Here is a 26,884-nt window from a genome sequence, read left to right as displayed (position 1 = left end):
CAAATACTTCCACAGCAGCCCAATGCATTTTTTCTCTCAAAATATACTAATATAGGTCAATTTAATCTAGTTTGGAGCTGACATGAGCAAAAACATACTGAATGTATTTCACTGTCTCAGAGTATGATTGTTTTCACATTATAACAAGTTCTTTTGGGGGGGGGGGGGGCTATGCACACACAATTTAAGGTATACAAACTTTGTTGGCTTTCCTATCAGAATTTTGTATTATCCTTTACATTTATAAAAAATTTTTAAAAGTACTTTAAGCTTGAGTACATGTAGACACCACATACAACACAATCAGATGAACCTGGATTACCCCTTTTTAAAGCTGCATAGACACCGAAAGCTATTCACTCATCGCACATTGCTTTGAAGCTGATGGCTGGTCAGTTGTAGACATTCCAGGCTCTGGTGCCTAGGTGACCCACTACCAAGTCATACATCAGTCGGTTGCTTCAGTTACTCATCTGGAAGTTGAGAACTGTTGATCTCAGGTCGCGCCCATTCCCCCCTTGCCCGCAGTTATTTTGCCCCTAGTTGCTTCATCAAATCAAAAATGTCATTCACATTCTATAGTCTCTGGTCACCACATCACTGCAAATCGCTTCCAGTGTGTACATAACTAAAGTTTGACTAGAAGTTGACTAGAGCACTACAAAGTGCTTTTGGGGAGACGTTAATGTGACGGAACAGCAGCAGAAACGAAAACAAACTAAATACACTTAAAGAAACAGGATTTATTGGTGTTGTGGGAAAAAAGATGCAAAGTAATGTGCATTTTGATTGCATGATTTTTATAATGCTGTTAGTACGACTCTGCTGTAGGGCTGCACGATATTAGGAAAACCTGCGATGTGCGATTGTCTCCCCCGAAAAAATTTCCGTTGTGAAGGTTTTCCTTGTATTTCCATTGTTTATTCAACTTTTGTTGCCTGTGGACTTGGGCTTGCATGTGGCCAGTCAACCAGGGTCGTTGCGTAGTCAACATTAACAATACTACTTGGTTAAATGTACTATTGTTACTCGTACACCTTTGAGTGGCTTTGTAGCGTAGTGGTCTGAACAGTCATCTCACAAGTGAGAAATCCTTGTGCTGATCCCAAGGTTTTGTCTCTGGAAGGGCAATATAAAAACAAAGAGAAAATCTGACAGATGAAACGTATGGAGCTACCCACCGTGGAGCCCTCTTGTAAAAAGCAAGTAGCTAAAAGTAGCTTTTAGTATGTCCACATGCTGGTATATTGCTTTGCCAATTCATTCTGTTGGCTGTGAAAATACAATTAAAATGCTTCTATAAGGTGTTATAGATGCATGCATACAAGTAATGGGCCATTTTAGACCTTTGCTAAGTGGGTTATCAGCAACAGGGCAATGTTATATCATGTATAATTTAGCTTTTGTGGATAGAAAAGAAATGTTGTCCTGAAACTAAAACAATAGGATCATTTCCTTAAGGTGGTGTAGATGCATAAAGGATTAAAAAATGGGTATTTTTTTTTTTTATCCGGTTGCTACATCGTTGCTCGGCAACTTTATGGCATCTTAAGCCTAGATTATACTCTGTTGCAGACATGGACAGCTAGGGACCCGATGGCAGAATAATCATTCCCGTTATACTTTGACATACACTTAAACTCCGCCACCTGGGGAGCCTGCGTAGTTGGTGCATTGTAATGTAAATTCTCTGCGTGCGAGTTCACACGGGCAAAAGAAACCGGCTGGCACACGGACATCTACAGGGGCCCTCGCGCTAACAGTACATTGATGAAATTTACATCACTAGTTGACTTGCGGACATGTAAAGTATAATTCCTGCTAGGGCTGTTCAATATAATGATAAATATTGGATGACGATATGAAAACGTCTATCGTTTCATTTTACGCTATCGTTTGTTTCGTGGTGTCGCAAAATATTTTTTCATCGTTTTGATGGTCACTGTAGAATTTCTTAAAGTTCTCTCTTTATCTTATATTTAATATAACAGAGTGTTTACGGATGAGCAGCTAAAAAGAGCCGTCAAGTGCTAAAAAATAGACCTTAGAACACGCCATGTAATAAATACTCACAAGGAAAATTGCGGCCGTTTTTACTTATGTAACACTCAACTCCAGGTTCACGACGCCCATGCACACATTAACACTTCACTCAAGTCGAGTTGCCCAAGATTCACAGAATTTACAGAAAATGTAAAATTTTTGTGATATATATCGTTGTCAGGACTAGAGCAGGGTGATATGACCAAAAATATCTATCACGATATACATTTGAAAATTTGCGATAACAATATAACTGACGATATAATTAACACTAGACAAAATACTTTACAACTCCTCAACTTTATTAGTGCAAAAAAAACCCCATCAATGTATTTTGCTCTTACACAAGCAGCTTTTTAAGTGCATTAAAATTTTATAAAAAATTTGCACTGCAAATGCAAATCCTTGCTGATAGTTTAACCAAAAGGCATTTCCAGTGGAAATTGGCCGACATATCCTCAGCATAACCATGTATAATATCCACAAAACTTAAAAAGAAGTTATATACACACAATACGGTAATATTATGTTGAAGCAGAGTACGTATCACTCCGCGAAGCTCCTGACTACGGTAGCTATAATGCTCCGACACTCCATCAAGCGGTGCAGCTTCGTAGCTTAGCAAAGTCGTACTAAAACATTTGACAGATTTTCGAGCGCCGTGTAGCACATAAAATCGTTTCGAGGTCAGTAAACACAACCAGAACTCATACATAAGGCACACGGGATTATAAGGGGCACTGTCGATTTTCAGAAAAATCAAAGGATTGATTTCAAGTGTGCCGTATTTACCAAAAAACACTGTAATAACGACGGCCCGCTAGCATGCTCTACCAAAAATAGTGCTTTGTTGTGTATCTGACGGACGAAAGCTAAACCAGTTCCACACCACTGAAGCTCCAGCATTTTTACAATCCAATTCTGGTTCATCCGTTTCATTTAACGATCCACTTTCGCTCTTCTCATTCTGCGTCGCAGCCATGTGCGTATGTAAACAAAGGCACTGCGCATGCGCGTTTTACACATATTCTATCGCGATATTTCATTTTCTTATCGTTGCCCAACATTACACCGGTATTACCGTGAACGGTATGATATGGCCCAGCCCTAGTCAGAACGATAAATGTCTTATATCGGGAGATGAGATTTTGGTCATATCACACAGCCCTAATTCCTGCTTTCGTATATTATTCATAATTGAATTTTTGTGAATATGAAAATGTTCATAAAATGTCATAAAAGAAATTATGTAATTTTATTTATTTTAAATTAAAGGTGTTACAGGTATATGAATGGAAAAACATAGGCCATTTTAGTTTATTGCCAGGTGGTTGCTAGGATAAGATAATCTGTAAATAAAAACCTTCAGCTTAAGACATACCTGTATCAAGCGTAGTTGCTCAACACCAAGCTTGGCACAGTTAGTCACTGGCACACAAAGAAACAGAGATTTCTTGTACCATAGTAAGATTCCTTTAATGTACAACAAGAGTTACCGGTTTGAAAACGTTACAACACCACCAGCAATGCAGCCAATGTCCCTCTAGGTTTCTGTGAACGAAAGTTACAAATAACCCAGTGGAACTGAGTAAAATGTTGAAAACTGTGCGTAACTGCACCAGTTAGCACTATTTTGATGTTTTGGTGTTTGTTTTAAAGGTGGATGTATGGCACCAGTTTCTCAATATACTGGAATATAACCAAGCAACTAAGGCCATGTGCTGAGCTACACTAATCTGATCCTCTGTTTGCTACAATGTACATGGCACAAAGTAAACTATATTTCAGGCACATTTAAAACACTTAAGTTTCACACAGCTCCTCAAAAATACAGGGAATATTTAACTATTAGCATAGGACCACTATTTTGAAACCACAGACTAAATTATTGCCATCTTTCTGTTAGAATCCAGAAGTAGACCGTGTACATGTAGCTTAACAGATATGAAAGAAAAGATTTGACTGTGTGATTAATTGCAGAGAGCCATAAACAGTTGAATGAAGCACCAATAATCTGTTCGTCTCTGCCACATTTTGTTTGTGGCTGGTCCTAAATTGCAGATTTGACTCGCTACACTAGTTCCCTTAAGTGGCACCACATACTCGACAGAAAAGAGAAGTCATCCCATCGTTTTCTGTTTTGTTTTGTTTTTTTGTGCATCATGTGACATTGATGTGGCATTAGTGTTGTACGGTTTGTTTTGTTTTTTTGTGTCGTTTAAGTTCCCTCTGATGCAGCTAAAGCTAGTACCTGTTTGTCCCTGCTTGGGAGCAGCTGCTGAAAGTGACTAACATTTAAATCATGGAGCCGAAATGGCTCAGCCGTACATTTCCTACTTTCTGCTTTTATTAAATGGTCTTGAGCCATAACAACAACAAGTCACATTAAATTGCTAGTCTAATTCACCTCTGCAATAAGCCCCCTATTTCCCATTATCTCAGTGTTGTTAAGCCATTTTAATCCCTAAATAAGTATTTGACATTTAACACATTTGTTTTTTATTAAAGTATGAGACCTGACTGACAGTAGCAGTTTTTCTTGTTTTGCATAGCTGCTCTGCAAAGGTTGCATTCAAGAAGTGAAACCCGGAGGACAGGCCAGGCTGCAGTGCTGTTTGCCTTATGGCCTCACTGGACACAGAAGGCTTTCTGCTTATGAATATGAAGTGTGTACCCTTCAGTGAGCCACCATCCATGAGATGGCATGCCTGTCAACCTCTTGCATCATAGATGTAGATTTCTACATTTGTTCAATGTCAGGAGTCCAAAAGTCAGAAAGGGGGAGGCAAATGATAAATTAATCTGCACCTCTGCCCACAGTTAAATCTTTTTTCCCCTAACATTATTTAACTTGCACTAGTTTGCTCTCCTGACCCACAGCTGCAGGTTAACGGGTGGTGGTGGTGGGGGGTCAGGCAGTACAGAGCAGCAGGGGAACAGTAGCTTAACTGAGAGTATCCGCAGTGTTGAGAACAAATTCATATAGACGGATGTGGTAAAGGTGATAAACTTGAAGCTTTTCTACTTTTACAATAAGGTTTGAGTCAGCTCCTGTATAAATGCAGCATGTAGCAATTGCTGGTGTTTAAATTGCCTTAATTTTTGCTGGGTAAATATAAAATGTTTTGAATTATGTAGTTATTTAGCAGTCTGCTAGTACCGCTATGATGATGGCACAAGGACTGGGCGATATATCGAGTTTTTAAATATATCGATATATTTTTATACGAGATGAGAGATGTGACGATATCGTTTATATCGATATAGTCTATGTTACATTATAATTATACTTGTGGAGCCGCATGTTTGCCTCTTTTGTCTCTACGCTGCGTCACTCTGCCTCGCCTCTCTCCTTCACTGTGCACAACTCCCCCTCCCCCATCGCTTCACCTGCAGGTAACGACAAGATGGACACGGCAGCTATCAAAGAGGAGCTGGTCGGTAAAAAAACATTTGGAGATTACTATTTTAGTGCTGCAGCGTTAACGTTATTAAAATGAAGTTAATGCCATAACTGTATTAACACGGCAAATCTCCGTTAACGAGTTGCCGCGGATCGCCCCGTGTGCGGGGCTGCATGGCGTCAACGTGTTAGCGTTACGGTTAGCGGTTACCTCGTTAACGTGTTGACGCCGTGCAGCTAGCACTACTAGTATTTTCACCATTTACAGCGCCATAAAGTGAAAAATGAAGAGTGTGTGAAACTGCGTGCTGTATCTCCTGCCCCGAAACAAACTACCTTACAAAACTCGTATACCGTATTTTTCGGACTATAACCTTACACTAAAATCCTTTCATTTTCTCAAAAATCGACAGTGTGCCTTATGTGTGAGTTTAGGGCTGTGCGATATGACCAAAATCTCATATCCCGATATAAGAATTCTATCGTCCCGATAACGATATAAATCACAAAAATGTAACTTTTTCTGTAAATTCTGTGAATCTCGGGCAGCTCGACTTGCGGGAAGTGTTTCCAGCTGCGCGTCATGTAGCTGGAGTCAGTGTTTTAACCGATGCATGAAACTATACATTTTTAGACATAAGTTCTAAAGGCCGCCGTTTTCTTTGTGAGTATTTATTACACAGCGTGTAAGCCTGTTCATCACCCCGTTCTACGTGAGCAAAAAGTGAGTGTTGAGTGCCTGATTGGGAAATTGTAGTTCAATGGTGGAGGTCTGTGGACAGCTTCAGACTGCTCATCAACCTGCAGAGAGCGTCTGATGTCAGAAAGGGGCAGTGTCAAAAATATGTGGTACGACCGATGTGTGGTACACTCTTGGTTATAGGTTTTGCATGGCTCCTGTTCCTGGTAACTCCGCTGTCACTCCCTTCCCTATTTTGGCCCACTTATCAACCAGTTAGCAGTCTTCCACATGGGACATCATTGCAGCTGGGATGCTTCTAGGGCTGAACGATATATCGCATTTGCGATAATATCGCGACATGATCAAGTGCAATTTTCTAACCGCAAAGGCTGCGATTATACTCTGGACATGTCCAAATTCATGGGCTGCATCCTCCTGAGGCCGCATTTGTAGACCGATTACGTCACAGCGACGCGCCGAAGGCTGTCCAAATTCGTAGACTCCTCCGAATGTAGCCGACAAATGAGTCCTCCTTTTCCCCGAATTTGAAGGATGGGTCAGGTGTGTCCTTCGTGGCCTACCATATCCCAGAATTCATAGCGCGGCCCAGCCAAACTCCAGTTTCCAGCAATGGCGGCCGCTACTAAGTTTTAAAATTACTCATACTAATCTTTCTGGGTCACAAAATAAACTTTTAACATATTTTCAGGCGAGAAAGTAGTTGTGTAAACATCAAATATCTGCTCTGTTTATCAAGATATCGCATATTTGCAAAAGTGACGTTTTCAGAGGCGTCTGCTACCCACCAGCTCGACAGCTAGCCGGGAGCTCGAGGGTTACTGATGCGGCCGAGAACGGCACAACTCCCGGCACATCATTTTCAGATCACCGCGGAGTTTCGCTGCTCGGGTTAAACGTAATATATAAGTCACTTAGACAACCTAAAAATGTTATTGTTGGGCTTTTTTCAGTGTTTTGTTTGTTCGTGAGTAAATCGGTTTGGCTGAGATTAAAGTTATTAGATTAGATAAAATAAAACTTTATTAATCCCCCGGGTGGGTTCCTCCTTGGTTTTCACACAGCTGACTAAACGTCAAACAGAAAACTTATTAAACAGAAGTATGAGACAGTCGAGAATTTACACCAGTGTCTGGTTATATTTTAGATAGCAAGAAGCAGACGGCCGAGTTTATTAAACTCCACCGAGACAGCGGTGACGCTAATCAGAACTAGACCGTCCAATTTCACGCCTTTAAACTTTAAAGGCGTGTTTGTGTGTGTGTTTATACAATTGCTATTATGTTTGCACTTTATGTGTAATGTTACTGACTGCAGAGATCAGTAAGATGTGTGCATTTTTTATTTATTAGTTTTATTTATTTAATATTATTTTTTAATTGAATGACTGTCTAGTAGTTCACAGATGTCGAAAAACTGAGTGTGGTAAAGCCACTGATTTTTTTTATGTATATTTCTGCAATCTGCACATTGCACTGACTTTCATTTTAATGTTTACACCAGGGTTCCTTGTCAGCACTTTATGCTCAGATGTTTGTAAGCTAAAAATAAACTATTGTGTATGTTCAAATATACTGTTGTGATTGAAGAAGTTAAATAAAAATGTCAGTCATCAATTCATGCATCACCTCATGTCATCATAACAGAGGTCTGTCTTCCAGGAAAGAACAGTTTAAAATTAATGTAATATAGTATTGGCCATACTATATGATGTATTGCTTGTCTTTGTTTAATAATACAGAAGACAAAGACCTTAAAAAATAATCGCATATCGCATCGCAATCGCAATATTGGGGCAAAAAATCGCAATTAGATTATTTTCCATAATCGTTCAGCCCTAGATGCTTCTACACAAGGGAAGAATTTCTGCTTTTATTTGAAACTACATTTAGGTTAATGAAGATCTCTGCTTTGTCTCGTTTACTTTTAAAATGATTTCTCACAGTGAAAGTTACTAAAATACAAAGTTAGGACTTTGTAGAGATGGTTTTCGAAAAGCTCAGCCTCTCTCCATGCGGGAAAAAAAATCAGCTGAGATGAAAAGATGTGCATTTCACATTTCTTCTTAATACAGAAATGTGTTTTTGTGTTGTTACACATGTACTTAAATGCCACATCACCATGGAAAAAAAACAACCCCACACCTGCTTCCCTTTATGCCTCCTTATTTCCATTGCAGGCCTCTCACTTCATGAAGTGGATAATTGTCCCTGAAGGTGATGGGAAACTCTAATTTCCATCACTATATTTTCATATCGGGGAAGAAATTCCAGTCAGGCGCATATGGCAATTCAGTGTAATTTCCTGTAATCCAATACTTTTGTATGGAAGGAGAGGTTGCACATATAATGGGGGAATGGAAGATGCAGCCGGTGCTCACAAGAAGATTTAAATGTCGATCATTGCAAGCATCTAATTTAGGCAAGTGGCTGATTTGGAAATGGCTTTAAATCAGTTTTTAGTTGAGCTTTAAAGCAAATAGCTGCACTCTACTTGTACTTTAAAGATGGGCTCGAACACTTTCCATCACTACAAGAAAACTGGGTAGTGAAACAAATGTTGTGTTGCTAACGTGGAGTGCTGAGCCTTACAGCTTGTTTGGTAATTTAAAAACAAGTGCTGGTCAAAGCTGAGCGTATTGTTTCGTTATGTTTTTTTGGGGGGGGGTTTAGATATTCTGTGCTATATTTATTTGCCAGATTTCCCTGAATTATATTATAATTTAAAGAAACTGAAAAAATAAAGAAAAGTTGAATGTGCAACTGTTTGGTGCAAGTTGCATGATTTGTGTGTGGGGGATATTGTGGTGTCAACAGTTTTCCCCAACAGCCTTTCAATTTTGGAGATCAGTAGCAAACTAAAGTCCTGTGCACAACCAATGACGGCTTTGTACTTTCTTCTATCTGTTGTAGCTGTTTACTGTCACCAGGAGGCAGTGTCACAAACACCTGGTCAATGGCTTGTCAATGCTGTATCATTTTTGATCTTTGGGTTTTTTGGAAGTGCATCTGGACCAGCAGCTGACCAAAATTGCCTGACATTTATGCTGGCTGTCAGGCCGCTGGTTAAGCAGAACCCTGCGTTGTATATAATTGCAGTGAAATTGTGTTGCTGTTTGCTTTTTGGTTTAGTCACTGTGTGTTATACATTAGGTCCTTTAATTGCTAGCCGGCCCTTTGAAAGAGATTCAGTTTTCGCTCCAAGGACCTGGGAGTCTTTGTCGGTGTTTTAGGTAGCTGTTGTGACATATCTTGTCAGTTGTGATATTGCAATGTACTCTGATCTTTATGATTTATTGATGAAAGCTTGAAAACTTGAGCCAGTGAGAACCAGAATGTGACAGATGTTTCCAGGAAAGCATCACCATCGATCAGTCGTTTGAATATATATACTGTCACAGATTGCAGCTGTCAAATAGATAACACCCTAGAGAGACCAAACTTTGCTCCAGAGCTGATGCTTTAAATCAAGCAAGAAGGAAAGACGAGGTGTCACACTTATAAAAGGTTGCCCAAGATTATGTGTTGGAAAGGAAGTGTATGTTGAAAGGGTATCATCATGTATCTGCTGTTTTGTCCGCAGATGACAGCCAAGATGGGAGGAGACCAGATGCCCAATATGAACAGTTCATCTCCAGTCTTGGACCCCTCCATGTATGGCTTTGGAGGCCAGAAACGTTCACTAGACAATGGAGGTGAGTCTTCAGGATATATACGCGCACACGCCGCATATTTTATAACATACGTGCTCACTGGCCCCTTTGTTAGGTACACTTTGGAACCACTTTTGACTTCAGAACTGCCACAATCCATCATGGCGGAGATTCAACGTTACTGAAAACATTCCTCAGAGATTTTGATACTGACATGATGGCCACTCACAGCTGCTGCAGATTTGTCATCTGCACATCCATGAACTAACACCACATCTAAAAGGTGCTCTGCAATCTGGTAGCTGAAGAAGTAGTGAACTGAAGAAACAACCACTTTATTTGGAGAAAAATAAAACAAAAAAAATGCAAGAATAGCCCAGACGTCCCAGTTTTACACTAGCACATGAACGCAGCTTACATTTGTGGATCTATGCAACGCTGGAAGTGTAAAATTACTTTTAAAAACCCCACATGGGCATATGACATCTGTGTCTATCAGGCAATTCATGCGCACACATTTAAGGTTTTGTAAGTGAGGGAGTGTATTTTTAAACATTTGTATTCAGACAAAGCTTTTTAAAAGGAGAATTTGTCTAATTTGTGAAGCCGAACTTTATAAATTGTGCGTAATGATCAGTATTTATTCCGGTGTGGATTGAAGCATGTGCTTGCGAGTTTAAAAGTTGACGCATCACTGCACACATTAGTAAATCTTAATTTATGCCTTCCTTTGGAGGCCCATTTGCATCTAGGTGCATTTGAACATGTGTACCTACCAAAATGGCCAGCGAGTGTATAGTTCATATGTTGGCAGCATAAAATTCACAGATATGTTTTCTGGTTCTGCAGCTTCTCTTGCATAATGTTTACACGGGCATTCTGCTGCATGAAAACAAGACGCGTTTATCACTATTGGAGAGCGATTTTCAAAATCTGGGATATAGAGCCGCAGCAGGCGTGTGGTTGATAACCAAAGGAAAGCATGCAGTGAAATTAAACTGATGTAGGGAAGTTTGTTTTGGGTGTTGTCCCTTTTCCTCACTGAACTTGATCTTTGTTTTATTTGCTCTGTTTTATTATTAATGATTAATAAAAAATGGGTGACATGACGCATGGCTCTTTGCCTTTTTAGCTTGCAAGGGTTTGTGCAACTCTGTTTCATACTGGGCTCCACAGAGTTTAGCCAACAAACACCATTATCCAATCCGAAGGAGAAAATGAGGCATCGCCTTTTGGCGTTACTTTTCAACAAAAAGCTGTGGCAGCAGTTGCTAGAAGCAGTTAATCGCTGCTTATAACAGTTTAAGTGCACTGGTGGCCAAATGTTTGCAGCACATGCCATGCCTTGTGCTTGTGATTATTATTTTTTTCCATCTCTTGCTTAAGATGGAGGGAAAACAACATTTCTTGAGTTATTTCGTGATTGGATAACTTGTACAATTTGCATCAGTAATCGTGATCCTTTTTCAGGGTTTGGCACAGAAGAAATACATTTTTGTTTTTACTCTTGCCTCTAGAGCTCTGGCTAATTGACAGTTTTTCCGCAAAATGTACAGTGAAAGCATCATGAAACCTGCTCTGTTATAAATAAACAGACGTGTGGACAGCAAATTGGAGATCTCAAACCAGACTACACTAAAGCTTTGAGACATTTTCATGTAAAAGCAGCTGAATTTGGTCATATTAAATAAGGAGTTACTAATTTGAATTGTAATAAATGGCTTTTCTTTCTAAACTCTTTCTGAGTGACTCTCATTCAGTCACTTTTCAGTATTCACGGTTCTGTGTAGAAGTTGCCAAACTGCCTGTGTACATTTCATCTGTATAGGAGGAACTGTTGTAATCTGAAGTGTTTTTGTGTCTGCTTGGACCTGACACTGCAGTGTCGTGATTTTATTTTATTTATTTTTAACTACAACAGCAAAACATTGCATTTTTCTATGCCTTGCACACAAAACAAAGATTTGATGTCTTTCATATCCCCGAAGTGGAAACGCGAGACATTTATCCTGTCGTCTTATCTCCTCACAGTTGTTTGTATGATAGTTCCACCCTGAATGAACGGATAAGAAAATTGTATGCAATTCTAGTTGAGGTTTATTTGCTACTGTCATTGTTTGGATCGCTGTGTGCTCAGCTTTTTCTCAGTCAAGGTTTTTCTTGCAGTCTGGAGGGGAAATGACAGAAATTGTATCTGTGTATCACTGCAGTTAATTATCAAACAAGTACACAGGCACTCGAGGCATTCAGACTTGATCATCCAGTCTTGTCCTCGTACGAGTGAGACACACACCTTCCTCGTTTATATTCATAGCGGTCCCATTCTTAAGCGTTAACCCCAGTGCTTTTCCAGAAGAAGTGAAATCAGTGCAAACAGCCATAAAATTGATTGAACCCACGAGATATCAACTCAGGTGTTCACGTCCATGGCAGCACATCCTCCAGTGACCCTGCAGGACCCTTGCTTGGTGCTACCTGTCAAAATTCAATTCAGGACCAGCAGTCGCTGACCCGGCTGCTGCCTCTCTCTTTCTGAGCGGCTCTGATTGAAACACTCACTCATACACTTGCAGGCCCGATTTCCATGCTGGTGAAAGCCCCCTGCTGCAGGTCAGCCACAAACATGAAGGATTGGCAGAGCCGTCCCCTCCACCACTGACTCGTTCTTTCTCATTTTGCTGCTTCGCTGGCGATCACTTGGGCAGATATTTGTGGTGCATCTGCTGTATTTTAAACCATGATCTCAGATTATTTGTCACATGTTAATTGGTGTGCTTTCCCCTCTTTTTCTCTCAGTGGGGAACCATCTCAGTGCAATGGTACATCAAAGGTAAGCAGAAAACACCTGAATAAGTCCTGTGTTCATAGAAGTGCACTCAGTTTATCAGCGTATTTTCTCATACAAGCACATGCATGTCTGTGGTTAACAGTATGTTGTTGTGCCGTCAAAGATGAATATGAACCCAGTTTTACATGGTTATCATAAAGTTGTTGCTGCTTTTGCTTTTAAGTACTTTTGCTATAGTTTAACAGTAAATTAAATTAGAAAAACGTAAAGCACCTTTAACGTGGACTTGTGATTATCTCATCATACAAATATTAATATAGTGGTGATCACATTAAATGGGGTCAAAGTTTAAAGTGATGTGGTAAATTTTTCTCAGTGAGTCAAAAGCTCAGGCTTATTAGCTTTTCTTTCCTACTCTTGGCTCTGTATGTAATCAGTGTGAGCAGATATTCCCTAGCATGGTCATCTCAGCCCCCTGCTGATTTGGCTGCAACCACAGAAGCTCCACACACCTGCTGTTCAAACCCTCTGTTTATGAGCGACAGCCATTCACAATAAAGTTAGCCAAAATTTGTTTCTGACTGTGGGTGGACACCAAGCCTTGGTAATAATATTTTAAACTGTTAGTCATGCAAAGCTATTAATGTCCAAGAATAAAACGAATATGGTACTCAAATTGATCCTCATAGGTCAAAGCAAACCTTTTGGTTCAAATTGTAACTTCCTCACAATCTTATAGCCTCAAACAAAATAAAATGAAGTAAATTATGTGCCCTGTGATGGACTCGCAGGATGTGCCCCAAATTTCAGAAGTTATTCTGTTGATTGTATAGAAAACGGTCATTAGTTGTAGTCCCAATAATTTCAGCATTATTTCTTTTGATGTGTACAAGATGTCTCTGGCAGAAGGGCAGAATATTGATCATGTACCAATTTCTCTCAGGGCTTTTACAACAGAAGACTTCAAAGTGCCTGATAAGATGGTGGGATTCAGTAAGTAGCCTAACATTTGACCTGTAATCATCAGTATTGACATTCTGCTCAGTTTTTGGGTCAAAGCACTGGGCCTCAATCTAAATTGTGGGGCGGGGGAGAAAAGTTAAATGCTGAAATTTCTCTCTTTTTGCTCAGTCATTGGAAAAGGAGGCGAGCAGATCTCAAGAATTCAGCAGGAATCAGGTTGTAAGATCCAGATTGCTTCAGGTAAGTCCAGTTTAATCATAAACATAATATAAAAACATGGTGGCAGTGAGGTCTTTCAAGGTGGCAAAACAAATGTAATAACACATAACATGGTCACTTTTCATTTTGTATATAAATACTGCGCCGTGTGCGTTACTCGCTTTTATTGTGTGCAGCAATAAAAGATGATGGTGAATGTTGTTTCCTCTGAGGGTCAAACTGTGGCTGGAAAGAAGTTTGACATAAATTAAATGTTGACGAGGTGAAAAATCATCAAAAAAGCCCCAGATGAAAATTTAATTTATTGTATATGTATGATGTACAATATAATATATTTCAAACTCTCATCTTCTGTTTTATTTGGTCTTGTTTTGGTGACACATTGGGTTTCTCCAAAGCTTCAGCCTTCCATTAATATCTTTTTTCTTTTAAGTCTGAGCAAACTTGCTAATTTTTCATGATTGTATTTTAAAGATACAATTTATGCTAGCAGAAGCCTCGTGTCTCTGCCAGAGGCCGTTCTGCATTTGCAGCATACCTGCAGATTAAGAAAATATTGAATTCAGGATTTTGTATAGAATATTTACCTGAACTTTTTGTTTTTATCAAGCTTTAAGTTTGCATGAGCAAGCCTGTACTTTTGTGGACTTAAAGTATGATGTGATAAGATCAATTACTAAGTTTTCTGCTAAGGCTAGCAAACTTGGTTGGTAAGCGGCATTCACAAACTATAGCTGAAGCTCACATGCCTGCTAATTAGTGCAAAGTCAAGGACTAATAAAATATTAGAAACACTCAAATCCTGGGGCGCAGACTTCCTGGATGTCTGTTCCACACTTTAGGCTAAATTTCACTGTCAGATTCCAGATAGTGAAAGTTGGACTTTAACATGTGTTGCTAACTTTTACCATTTAGGGAAGGGGAAGAAAGTCTAAATGCAGGGTTTTGTTTTTTTTTGGGTTTTTTTGTTTGTTTGTTTTAAACCAGGTTGTAACCTATTGCATAACATAAGAGCCAGTCGCAAGTGGACTTTACACTTTAGAGGACCTGCAGTTTGTGGCACTTGGCATTTTTATTTTCCAGCCTCTCTGTGGCTCTCGTCTTTGTTCTGCCATTCATTTATTCTTTGTCTTTGAGCCTAGTACAGAGGGTTTGGGAGTTTAGTTTTGTTTTTTTCCTCCCCACTCAAGCTAAATTAACAAAATGAAACTCACCTTTTCTAACATGCAGTGCATTCATTTTTTTTATTGCATGAAACTAAAACTTAACCAAAACTACTTGTAAATGCAAAGATTTATTTTTTAGTGATGAGTTTCTTTAATTGTCTGTTTTCTTGCAGACAGTGGAGGCATGCTGGACAGACCCTGCACGCTGACTGGCAGTCCAGAGAACATAGAGTAAGTCTCACATTAACTTTGACAGATTAACTGGAACTCCACATGTCATTAGGAAAGTGTGCCCTTTTGTCATTCAGGGCTTGAACTCCAGTCTCTTTTCACTTGAAGTGCTGATCAGTGAATGAATCACCTGAGCTCATCTTTCACAACTGCAAAGCGTTTTCTTTGGGGGTGGTTGTGCAGGTTGTAGTGACAAATCCCTTGTCTTGCTCTTGGCTCCATCCCTTCAGGCAGGCAAAGAGGCTTCTGTGCGAGATTATCGAGCAGTGTAGGTATGGTCCAGGCTTCCACAATGAGATGGACGGGAACAGTTCCATTCAGCAGATCCTGATCCCTGCAAACAAAGTCGGCCTGGTGATTGGAAAAGGAGGAGAGACCATTAAACAACTGCAGGTCCGCGAGTAGATGCACTGCACTGATAACACAACACATGCACTACAGTAAAAACGAACCATGGTGATGACCTGATTTTTGAACTTCGTATTATTATTGCAACATTTTGCATACAGATTGTAGGACTATAAAGATTGCAAATGGAGAGAATGGGTTTGGTGTTTAACAACTGTTGGAAGTTTCGGGGGACACGTCACAGCCCTGTTGCACAGGGTTAAACTTTTTTTTATTTTTTAGAAGGTGGTTTCGTGTTAGTCTGTTTGAATCACGTGACTGTAATTAAAAATATGCCTTGAAGTGGTAACTGTCTGCTTTATCTGAGAGTTCTGCAAAAAGGACACTAAAAGCACAAAGCCATCCTCTAAAAGAGGTCTGAGGAAGAAGGAAGCAGCTCTAGTTCTAAATTATCCACTGACTTACAAACTGCATCTTTAGAACAGATCAAATTAAGGTGGTCAAGTTGAAATTGATTTCTTTAGACTGGTTCTTTTGGGACAAACTTAAGGTTTGTGTGATTCTTCATCGAGCATTTAGGAATGAGTAAAGTGTTTGACCTGTCCAGTAGAAACTGACCCAAACTGAAATCAGCTGGGCTCTGTTTTAAGCATTAATCACTGGAGTAGGAACAATCGGAGGGCCCTTTTCAAACATTTTTCAAGGGACCTGTTTCAGTACCAGTGTGTGTTTTGAGCCTTGTTGTCAAATGCAGTGGTCTGATTGGTCAGATATCTTTATTCACATGTAAACAAACAAACAAAAACAAGCTTAATTCAAAGCTAAATGCCACAAATTTATCCTGCAAAAGTACATGGTTTGTGTGAACGGCTGCATTCAGAATAGTTTTGTTTTAGTTTTTTAACAACAAAAAATACATCCTGTTCTTTGAGATGTGCTAGAATCTCCTCCTTTTTGGAGCGAGTAGTATTTTGTTCCCCAGGTAACTCTTTGGTGGTTGTTTCTTCTTCTGTCTGATTGTACCCCTGCAGGAGAGAACAGGAGTGCAGATGATAATGATTCAGGATGACCCCATGCCCACTGGAGCAGACAAGCCCCTGAGAATCACTGGGGATCCCCACAAAGTGCAGGTCAGCCTCAGAAGTGCTCAGTGTGTGCCACTATCTGTCCTGTTTTACACTCAATTTTACACATTTTATGCCTTCAGCCTTCGACTCAAACATTTTATTTCGAAACTTTTTATTTTTTTGAGGAGCGACTTGGCTGTGTTTCACATGCAGGATCGTTTACCCAGTATTTGAATTTTCTTCTTAGCAAGCCCGTGAACTTGTGGTGAAGCTCATCCGGGACAAAGACCAGGGGGACTACAGAGCTGGCAGGGCAGATTTTGGCTCCAAAATGGGTGGAAGCAGTCTGGACGTGAGAGCCTTTTTCTCTGCTTTTCAGCTTCGGGACAGCCAGCTAAATTTGCTCAGAGTACATTTAAGCGTTCTTCATTTTCCTTTCTTTCTGTCAACATAGGTGGTTGTGCCTAGATTTGCTGTTGGCATCATCATTGGCAGGAATGGCGAGATGATCAAGAAGATTCAGAATGACGCTGGGGTCAGGATCCAGTTCAAGCAAGGTAAAGAGGATTGAACAAGGCCTCATTTTGGCCATTTCTGCCTAATACGATTGGGTCTAGATTAATTAAATCGCATACAAGGGAGTAGCTGATGTGCATCTCTGGTATTTTAATTAAGCTGTCGTAAAATAAGCTGTCATCATTTGTAGTTAATGTAAACTGTAGAGTAAGAGGTCAAGAAAGCCCTTAAAATCTGACATGAACGACACACAAAATATGGATTTAGTACAACCATGGGCTCTTGAGTGTCTTTGCAAGTGCTTGAAATCAAATTTTTGTACTTTATTATAATAATTTTACATTTGTAAAGTGTTAAGCTTGTACATTTTGGTCCTTATCAGCCTACCTGCATGTAAAAGATGACAAAATTATAGTTGTAGTGGTGATGTACTTTACAATCAGTCACAGAAAAGCTTTTTCTGAATTAGCCCAGCTGTCAGTAGCTGTTCATTCAGAAGTTACGGTTTTGTTTGACATCTGTCTCCTGGAGTGCATGCGTAGTTGGTGCATTTTCATGTAAATTCTCTGGAGACGTGTCCATGCAGTCACGGGGGGAAAAAACAGGCAGCCACTAAAGTTAGAAACATATCACCTATATTTTCTTAATTTAAATTCAGAAAAGTATATAAAGTCTTCATGCGGTTTAAGCTTCTCTAAAATAACTTTTCCTCCCTTGAATGTGGTTGTTCAGATGACGGTATCAGCCCCGACCGTGTAGCTCAGGTGATGGGACAGCCCGACCACTGTCATCATGCGGTCCACCTCATCAATGAACTCGTTCAGACAGCTCAGGTATGTGCTTCTTAGTCCCCGTGTATTTGCATCTGTTCATGCAAAGTTGGCTTTAAATATTTAATTAGACAATTTGTTTATGAATAATTTTTTTTATTTTTATTTTAAATGTCCATCAGAGCAGTTGCTCATATGCAGGGATTTTTTTCCTGACCACCAACAATCTGTCAAGTTCTTTTGTGTCTTTATTATAATGACCTTTCTCCTGTCTCCTCCTGACAGGAGCGAGATGGATTTGGCGGCGTAATAGGACGTCGAGGGCGAGGTGACTGTAACATGGGAGGGCCTGGAGGTCTGCAAGAGATGACATATGCAGTACCAGCTGATAAGTGTGGCCTGGTGATTGGCAAAGGTAAGGAAAATGTTCTGGAGATATTTAAACACAGATACAGTTTTTTCTTTTAAATATCACTAACGCTTAAGCACAAGATGCTGTTTTTTGTATTTGTTTGAGCTGATGTTGCATAAGCCTGATTAAAATGAGCAGACTTGATAAGAGTATCCAGCTCAGCAGATTGCAGTTTCCATTTTAATAACTGCCGTTTGGTGTCCTGCCTCTGAGAGAGACTGATGAGGAGAGGAGGGGGTGAGTGACCACCCTCCTATTATCCCTCCAGGGCTCATGTATACAGCACAAGTGGCATTCATTGGCTTCACTAAGGGCTTAATGACGGGGATAATGCGTGTAATATGACATTAATTGTTAAAGGTGCATAATAACAGCCCTCAATCATGTGGAAGGCTGCCTGGCATCTAATGAGGGTCTTTCAGCCCAATAGAGTGCAGCGAGGGAATGAATAGGAGGAATTAGCTTATTGGCTATTCATGCCCACTCTATTGCCAGCTATTTAAAAGTCATTGACCATTGCATTGGAAGGAGCTGTGTGTGTGTTGTATGCTAGGATGGATGCTGCCTTAGTGTGTGTGTGTGTCTGTGTGGGGAAGGGCAGGTCAAAGGGGGCCTCTTTACCTAAGATAAAAACATGGCAATAGAAATGTCAAGTGGCTTTTGTGCATGTAGTGGGGCGAGGGAAACAAATAAACCTGGGCGTTGCGTCCCCCTCTCTGTGCATTAGCATATGAAGTGGGCCAATATGGTGGAGATGGCGGTGGGTCTGGGTGCTGTCAGGCATCCCTTAAAGGGTGCAGTGATTAATATCTTTACGATGCCATATGCAGCTCATTGCCCCTCTGTTCTGACCTCATACACACTGCCACACCGAGCTTGACGAATCAAGCCACCCACCAACCTACTCAGACTTTACCAGAGACGTGACGTTAGTGCAAAACACATAACCAGCATCACAAAGTATATATCAGTATATCCGTACATTTGCCGTAGTACATCTGTATATTTGCTTAACTTATCTGTATATAATTGCTCTTATTGCACTTCTGATTAGATGCAAACTGTATTTCGTTACCCTGTATTTATACGTGTGTAATGACAATAAAGTTGAATCCTGATCCGAAAGTTACACCGCACAAGTTTTAACCTGAAACATCTAAACCCACAGTGGGCTGCTACCTTTGCTACTGGCTAAAATTACCATTTGTGTAGGAACTTTTGTTATTCATCATAATTTCAACCACTTGTTGTTTTTTGTTTTTGCTTTTTTAATGATTTAAGCTTTTAATGATGTGATTTTGATATGGGGTTGTTTTGCTAATTTAAGCTGAGTGAGTAAATATTTAAAAGGGGCCTGTGACTTTTTCAGCTCTTCTTGTCAAAGAGACAAAAATAAACTACCAATAAGTACGTCTGAGACGTAATAAAAGGTTTAGTTTTTTGGGGTTTTTTGGCTTTTTGGGGAGGTATTTGGGTTTAAACTGTTTATATACTGAATTGTTTGCACTTTTAGTCCTTTTTTTTTAAAATTTATTTAATTTTAAATCTCATTAGTGACAGACTGCTGAGAGCACGAAGGCACGTTTTTATCTACTCCGTTGTTTTCTATTTAATTTTTAAAATTTTATTTTATAACTTCTATTTTAAGTTTTTAAACTAACCAATGAGATGTTAAAATAAGGTGTGATCTCTAATTGTTTATTTCTTTGGTAGATTCCTAATCTTAAAAATAAAAAATAAAAAAAAAAGCCCAACCCTTCATTTGACTTCTGTAAAAGGTGTTAAAAATATATATAAACAGTCTTCCCTTGGAGATTAATGTATTTGAATGGGGCTACAGGTTTGTCTGTTTCCCTGCTCTCCCAGTGGAGCAGAGACTTTCACTGTTTAAAAGTAAATAAATAAAATTTTTACCTCAGCTGCATTTAGTTTGTTATTAGGCTGGGGTTTCAGTCTCAGCAGTATTTCATTTTATTTGGCCTTCTTGGACAACAAGTCAAATGGTGCATTGGTGTTTATCCCATAACACGAGTCAATACCCATCCTTATTTTTTTTAAAGTGGGAAAATACTTGCATGCAGTTCAGCGAATATACATTTCTGTTCGTGTTTTAGAAGTTTTATTTATTCCACTGTTTCAGCTATAACACCCCACTGTAATGTCATATAAAGCTGAATACAACGACATTAGAAACATCGCTGCCCGTTCTGCTAATTCTACTTTCCCTTAATGCCACTAGAAGTTTTATTTTCCCCACCAGCAGCTAACCAGTCCCTTGGCTTCGCCCTGAATGCCGTCACCAGTTGCACTTTTGTCTCCCTCCTTTTCTCCACCTCGCTAAACCAGTCTCATTAATAAAGCCTGTATTATCTGTCCTCACTACAGCCCAGTCCATGAAATGAATAGTCGGGGTCTTCATTGCTCTCTGCTGTCTGACTAGAAGAGCTCATAATGGCTTCATTAAGGCAGAAGTTTCATTTGGTTGACAATGGGTTAATGGCCCATGTGCAGTCTTTTGGCAGCATGGAATAAGGCTACCGGAGGAGGAGAGATTTTTGATGAGCGCTTTCATTCGGAGGTCAGCCAGGGTCATCAGAGTGTCAGCCACAAGTGAACAAATATGTAATTGATGTTGGGACAGCCCCGGTGTCCCCCCGGGAAGCACCCTCGGAGACACACCCCCCCCCCCCCCCACCCCCCCCCCCCCCCCCACCCCTCATCACAGAGGACAACACCGAGTCAAGAATGAAAGGGGGTAAAAGAGACAAACGATATCCCAGAAGGAGGATACGCTTCAATTTTGGCCCCCTTTCTCCTGCCAGCTATGTTTCATTTCTCCCTGCTGGTGTAATTGCTCTCCCCACACGTCGGGAAGCTGGCATCCGATGCAGAGGAGGGGCTGTCGTGCAGGAGATGTCTTCCTTTGTTTCCTGATTTGCATGGATGTTACAAGAGAATGGTAGATAAGTGGTGAGACACATGCCGTATTTTTCTTAAGGTAGCACTCTTAGATTTGGTTAGAAGAGAAAGTTGGCCCAGTGCTCGCTCCATGTGTTGTGGAGCAAAGCACCGAGTCGGACCTCAGAAGAGAGGTTACGATGACTTTGGTCTTCATGCAAACCCTGTAAGACAAACTTGACGGTCTCGTATTGAATGACCAGAAAGTGTAGTGAGCGACAACTGTTTTCTTCTCTCATTGCTTTAGTTTTGATGAAGTCACACACAGATATCATTTCCTTCACTTATCAGGTAATAACCTAATTTAAAGTAAAGACCTTTACACGCCGGCTGCGTGAAATCTGTGCAAATAGTTCATGCGTTCGAAATATTTTTCAGACTCTCCTTTATTTATTTTGTTGTTTTTTGATACAGCCGTGCACACGGATTTTTATTTTTTTAATTTATTTTTTATTTTTTCTTCCCATATCTGAATAAACCGATCTGGCCAATCAGATCATTACACTAAAATAATGCAGCTTTACATGTACAAAAGCCGTCGTGATACAGCTCCAACTCTGATGAAACCACAGAAACAACAGGACCAGCTCATCATCGCTTGGTCTCATCTTGTTTTTAACTGCTTTTTATTGTAATTTCTTTTAGTTTTTTAAGGGCAAATTTCTCACAAAAAGTGTGTGTGTGTGTGTCATAGCCAGTTTGACTCTGAAAATTCTGAATTTCGTGAGTTGGGTGTGTAACGGCTTTTAGCCTCTTGGCCTTAGAAAGATGGCACGATGCATAGATGGAGTCATAAATAGAAAGAAGAGGGGAAGCTGTTATTTATGGTTTTTACAAATTCAGTCATGCAGATAATTGGGAACTAGCGGTATATGAAAGCCAATCGTTAGGAAGGGCTGTGGACATCAGTGATAGCAGTAGCATGGAGAGGACAGTGGTAATGAAATCTAAAGTGGATTACAGCTCCTGTAAATATTAGTCGGGTGCATTCATAGTCAACAATTAATAAAACTGAGACGTTACTAAAATCGTTTCCTTGTCTGGAGCTTCTTTCAGCTGCTCCCGTATTCACAAAGGGTTGTCACAGCGGAGGATGAAGGCTCTTCTTGACATAACCCTCTCAAGGATTTGTTCCTCCTCTTGGTCTAGAGCGAGGGCTCTTTTAACATGTTAGGCGAATGTGTTAACCACTGTGCTAAACACATAACCTTGTTCCCAATTAGCTGTAAGCTTTTCACTGCTTTATTATGATAAACTCTGACCAGTACTGATAGTTGAGCACTTCAGATCTTGGAGTTTACTTGGAGATTAGATCTGGAGTCTTCCAAACCCACCTCAGCCCACAAGTGTTTGGCGTTAGTGCTTAAATGCACTGTTGTTTGAAAAATGTGTGCAAGCTGCATATGAAAATTGAGTGCGTTTTTGTTTTGTTTTTTCAGGTGGAGAAACCATCAAGAACATCAAAGAGCAGTCTCGTGCCCACGTGGAGCTGCAGAGAAACCCGCCGCCCAACACCGACCCCAACGTGCGCATCTTCTCCATCCGAGGCACCCCTCAGCAGATGGAAAAGGCCCGCCAGCTGATCAATGAGAGAATTGGGGTAGGTGGTCTAGCTCCAGCCCCCCACGATACTCCCTCCCCAAAATGTCCATTGTCTGGTCTGATATTCATGAGCGCACATGTCAAAGCGGGGAGCTTCTCGGTTGAGCTAGGCTGCTCTGGTCCTGGTGGCCAGCAGGATGTCACCAGAGGTTAAACATGAAGAATCCATCAAATGGACTTAATGGAGTGCATCAGCGCTCGGCCCTGCCCTCTGACCTTGCCTGTTGGCTCCTTTTAAACACAAGTGTGGTCTCCTCTCTTTATCTTGTCCAGGGCCCAGGAATCGGGGGGAACAGCACCTTCGGTATGAATCCCTACAACCAAGGACCAACCACTCCCCCGCAACAGTAAGGGTCCATTTCTCTCCTCCTCACAGTGCATTTTAACACACACCTATGTGAATATAGATGTTCAGCAGATGCCGTTTAAACTCACGATTGCAATCTCCTGTTTGAAGTGGGCCTCAGACGTTCATGACTGGAGGATGGGGGACAACTTTTCAGATATGGCAACCCCAAGGACAACAGGATAACGGTGAGTAATTTCACCAAGAATGTGCTTCTTTATCTAGACGAATACTGTGATGCATTTTAAGAAGTTTTATTAGCTATAAATTTGAAAACTGCGACCAAAAGCTCGGCAGCAGAGCACGACTAGCTCTGTTCTCAGTCTTTGGCAGCTTTCCCGGAGGTTATCCACGTGTTTCTTGCACCGACGTGTTTTCCATTTGCTGTCGGTGGAAATCATCAGAAAGCAGTATTGCAGATGGAAAAGCGGAAAAGTAAAATCTAGCCTCAGTAACTCTGGCGGCATTATCTGTGTCTGGTTTCAGGTCACAATGGATCCCAGACGGGCCAGATGGACTGGGAGCAGTATTACAAAAAGTTAGGCAAGTGTCACTCAGGAACAAAAGGACATTAATCCCTCAGCTCTTTGTTTTACTCTTTCAAGACTGAAGTTGAATCTCATCTGTGCACATTCATTTTTATTCACACAAGCCTGTTTTTAAAAAGAAAAAAGAAAAAAAAAAGAAGAGAAAGTCAGTGGAGTAGAAAATAAAAATTCTGCTCGTTATAGGTCAGCAAACCCAGGCCCAGAGTACTGTTCCTGAATACAACAAAGGATGGGGTATGTAGTTTTACCGTGTTGTTTTAGGAGTGCAGTAGATACGGATTTAAGCATATGCTCAATTCCTGCATTTGTTTCTTCTTCACCTAATTTGTTTTTCCCCTCCTTCTGTTCAGGCCAGGCGGCTAGTCCTGGATCTCAGCAGACCTCCAATCCTGACTACAGCACCTGGGTTGACGTCTACAGACAGCCGATGGCCTTCTTCAGCCAGGGCGCTCAGACGCAAGCCCCGGGTCTTCAGGTGAGGTCGGACTCAAATGTACAGATGTTGAAGGATCAGCCCGTCTCATACGGCATGCATTCAGTTTTATACTCCTGGAGTAAATATTAAAGTTAGGAGGATTTTTTTTTTTTTTTTTTTTTTTTTTTTGTATTGCTGCTGATTGTGGTTTACATTTAAGAAATCATAGTAGTGATATTTTACTTTAGCCAGGTGTAGTAAAAATATGTACTGTTTTTGTTTGGTTTTTTTGTTGGGATTTTTTTTTTCTTGATAAATAAAATTACATTTGTTAAAAAAAGTAAAATATTTATATAATATATATTATCACTTTTTTTTTCCAGCTTAAATTGGTGTATTTAATACTAAGCTCTTGGAAAATAGGAAGAAAAAGCAACTTTACTCCCATTAAGACTGTAAATATTTTATCCATTAACTGACTGTTAATTAGAAATGGTTCACACTCAAAATTAAAACTGTTTTTAGAAAGCTCGCAGTATGCTGCTGCACCGAACACTGTGACGATGCAGCGTTTTTGCAGTGCTGTCAGTAGTCGCACGTTTTAATGGAAGTGCCTGACAAATGTCGATGTGCTAAACGCTGTCATGTTTTAACTTTACAGGATCATTAGAGAAGGCGCCCAGGTTAAAGACTTGAATCACTGAGGATGAAAACAACCCTTCTTCTTCTTCTTCTTTCTTTTTCTTTTTTTTAAACTGGGGGTGGGGGTGGGGGGGTCTAGATTTCCAGCGCCTTGAAGACTTTTCTTTTTTCTTTTCTTAGTGAGAAACACTAGCTGTAGAGTGACTTATATAATAAAGTAATATTTCTAAAATCAGGAACATTTATTTGTTACTAAATGCTTATGTACACTGTTATTTTGGATAGACAGTATATGGGATCCCTTTGTTCTTTGGACTTGAGAGAGCTGTTCTGTTATATTTTTTCTTCCTATATTTTCCTGTCTTTGCTCAGTTTGCGCGCCAAAATGAACCCAAGAGTTGTAACATTTCAAAAGGCAATATGATCTATTTTTTTCTAGCTCTGTCGAAATGAAACCATGATTGTGTGCTTAGCAGTCTTGAATACAGTGTTTTGTTGTCACATGTCGTAAGATGTTTAAAACGTTTGTTTAAAATGTCTTTTCTCTCCTTTTACATAATTCAATAAAATGAAACTGTGATGTTTTTTGTTACAGGTTTTTTTTTTTTTTTTTTTTTTTTTTTTTTAAAGGTTAAAAGGTTTAAGGTGGGTTAATGTCAGCCAGTGGCAATAGTTCTAATTTAATTCCTGTTGTGCATTGTTATGCTGTTTCATTGTCATTTTTATTGTACTCTGGTTTAAAGAAAGGTGCAATATCTTATTTCACTTTTGAAACAAAGATGGGTTCTCTAATATTTTGACAGACTTTTTAACTTGTAGTTTTAAGATGATTTTTTTTTTTTCCAAATGCAAATGTCATGGATAATTTATTACACTGATCTGATTTAGGGGGATGTTGCAAATAGCTTTTTTGACTTTGCTACCTTGTACAACTATGTATATATATGCTCATATATTTGACTGTTTAATTTAAACATCTGTTTCATATATATAGATATATAAATACTTTTTTTCCTGCGATCAGAGTTGCAGGAAAATTGTCCCTCTTTTTCTGTTCTGTTTTCATACTGAAAATGTTCAGATTGTGAATGTGCGATTTGAAATTTGATGTTGCATCTTGTTATGAAGCAAAACAAGACGTGGTGGATTTTGTTTTTATTTTATTTTTCTCTCCTCTCCTGGGTGTGTGTTCTGTACCTGAACTATTCAAGACTGCTAAGCCCCTGTAATTCGTACCTGTGTAATAATTAATGTAGTATTTTATGTTTTAAGTATTATGATCAAAACCTGTCTTATTTGGTACCTCCCAGTTCGCCGGCGCCCCCTCTGAGCCCTTGCTGTGGACTCAGCGGGGCGTTGGACTCAGTCCAATGCTAATACCTTTTTTAATTTTTTTTTTTTTTTTAATTTTCTTGTGTGATCTAATATAAATGATGCGTCATTATAGCAAGTGATTCTGGTTATTAACGTCATTTCTTAATGAAAAGGGATATAAATTCAAAATGTCTAATTATGGTGTTTATTTTGGTTGGTTCTTTTTCCTCCTCTTGTGTACAGTTAACCATGTATTGAAAACATCCGGACTACCTTTATTGTGTACTGTTGAGCTGAATTTTTATTTTATTTTCTTTTTTCTGTTTGAATATTGTAATCATTTGGATGTCTTTGGTTGTATTCTGATACTAAAGTGTTAAATTTCACATCTGAAACTTTCTGAGAGCTCTATTGTGTTCGTGTGTGTATATATATATACTAACAGATGATACATAGAGGATATATAGGCCAAATGTATGTTTTCATGTTTTATAAGCAGAATATCTATTTTCTATAGTCCATTGCCAGTTCTCAAATTCAAATAAATTTTCCGCAAGCCTCTCTTGTGGGTGATTTATGCTATTACACGTTCATAATGGTAACTTTCCTGCACTGCCGAGCTGCTGCATGCTGTAATACTTCCACTGCGTTACGTCCACAGACAAAAAAAATACCTGCGTGTTTAAGAGTCTGTTGCATGACTTTTCATTGAAACTGATTTTTGATTTATTATTAAAATAAGCCACTGCCTTAAGTTTCTGGATGAGGACTTCAGTTGGAG

At 39.7% G+C, this 26,884-nt stretch overlaps 1 protein-coding gene across 1 annotated transcript in view; it reads left to right on the top strand.

Annotated features, from left to right (window-relative positions):
* The window catches only part of fubp3 (far upstream element (FUSE) binding protein 3), a 27,883-nt gene extending 1,219 nt beyond the window's left edge, over positions 1 to 26,664 (top strand). Inside the window, exons 2-19 of the mRNA XM_085413961.1 lie at positions 9,729 to 9,840; positions 12,595 to 12,628; positions 13,530 to 13,579; positions 13,718 to 13,789; positions 15,108 to 15,165; positions 15,396 to 15,558; positions 16,545 to 16,643; positions 16,828 to 16,932; positions 17,035 to 17,137; positions 17,829 to 17,929; positions 18,152 to 18,281; positions 22,676 to 22,836; positions 23,112 to 23,185; positions 23,296 to 23,372; positions 23,671 to 23,727; positions 23,916 to 23,966; positions 24,083 to 24,207; positions 24,809 to 26,664. Of these exons, the coding sequence (XP_085270087.1) occupies positions 9,729 to 9,840; positions 12,595 to 12,628; positions 13,530 to 13,579; positions 13,718 to 13,789; positions 15,108 to 15,165; positions 15,396 to 15,558; positions 16,545 to 16,643; positions 16,828 to 16,932; positions 17,035 to 17,137; positions 17,829 to 17,929; positions 18,152 to 18,281; positions 22,676 to 22,836; positions 23,112 to 23,185; positions 23,296 to 23,372; positions 23,671 to 23,727; positions 23,916 to 23,966; positions 24,083 to 24,207; positions 24,809 to 24,817 (1,581 nt within the window). The 3' untranslated portion in view covers positions 24,818 to 26,664. The remainder of the gene's footprint in view (positions 1 to 9,728; positions 9,841 to 12,594; positions 12,629 to 13,529; positions 13,580 to 13,717; positions 13,790 to 15,107; positions 15,166 to 15,395; positions 15,559 to 16,544; positions 16,644 to 16,827; positions 16,933 to 17,034; positions 17,138 to 17,828; positions 17,930 to 18,151; positions 18,282 to 22,675; positions 22,837 to 23,111; positions 23,186 to 23,295; positions 23,373 to 23,670; positions 23,728 to 23,915; positions 23,967 to 24,082; positions 24,208 to 24,808) is intronic.
* The last annotated feature ends 220 nt before the right edge of the window (positions 26,665 to 26,884 follow it).

The sequence above is a fragment of the Rhamphochromis longiceps genome, linkage group LG7 (assembly GCF_057381845.1).
Source record: "Rhamphochromis longiceps isolate RC_006_pf linkage group LG7, R_longiceps_female_GT1.1, whole genome shotgun sequence".
Lineage (NCBI taxonomy): Eukaryota > Metazoa > Chordata > Actinopteri > Cichliformes > Cichlidae > Rhamphochromis > Rhamphochromis longiceps.
The sequence above is the reverse complement of the archived record's forward strand: the minus strand, read 5'-3'. Positions and strand labels throughout refer to the sequence as shown.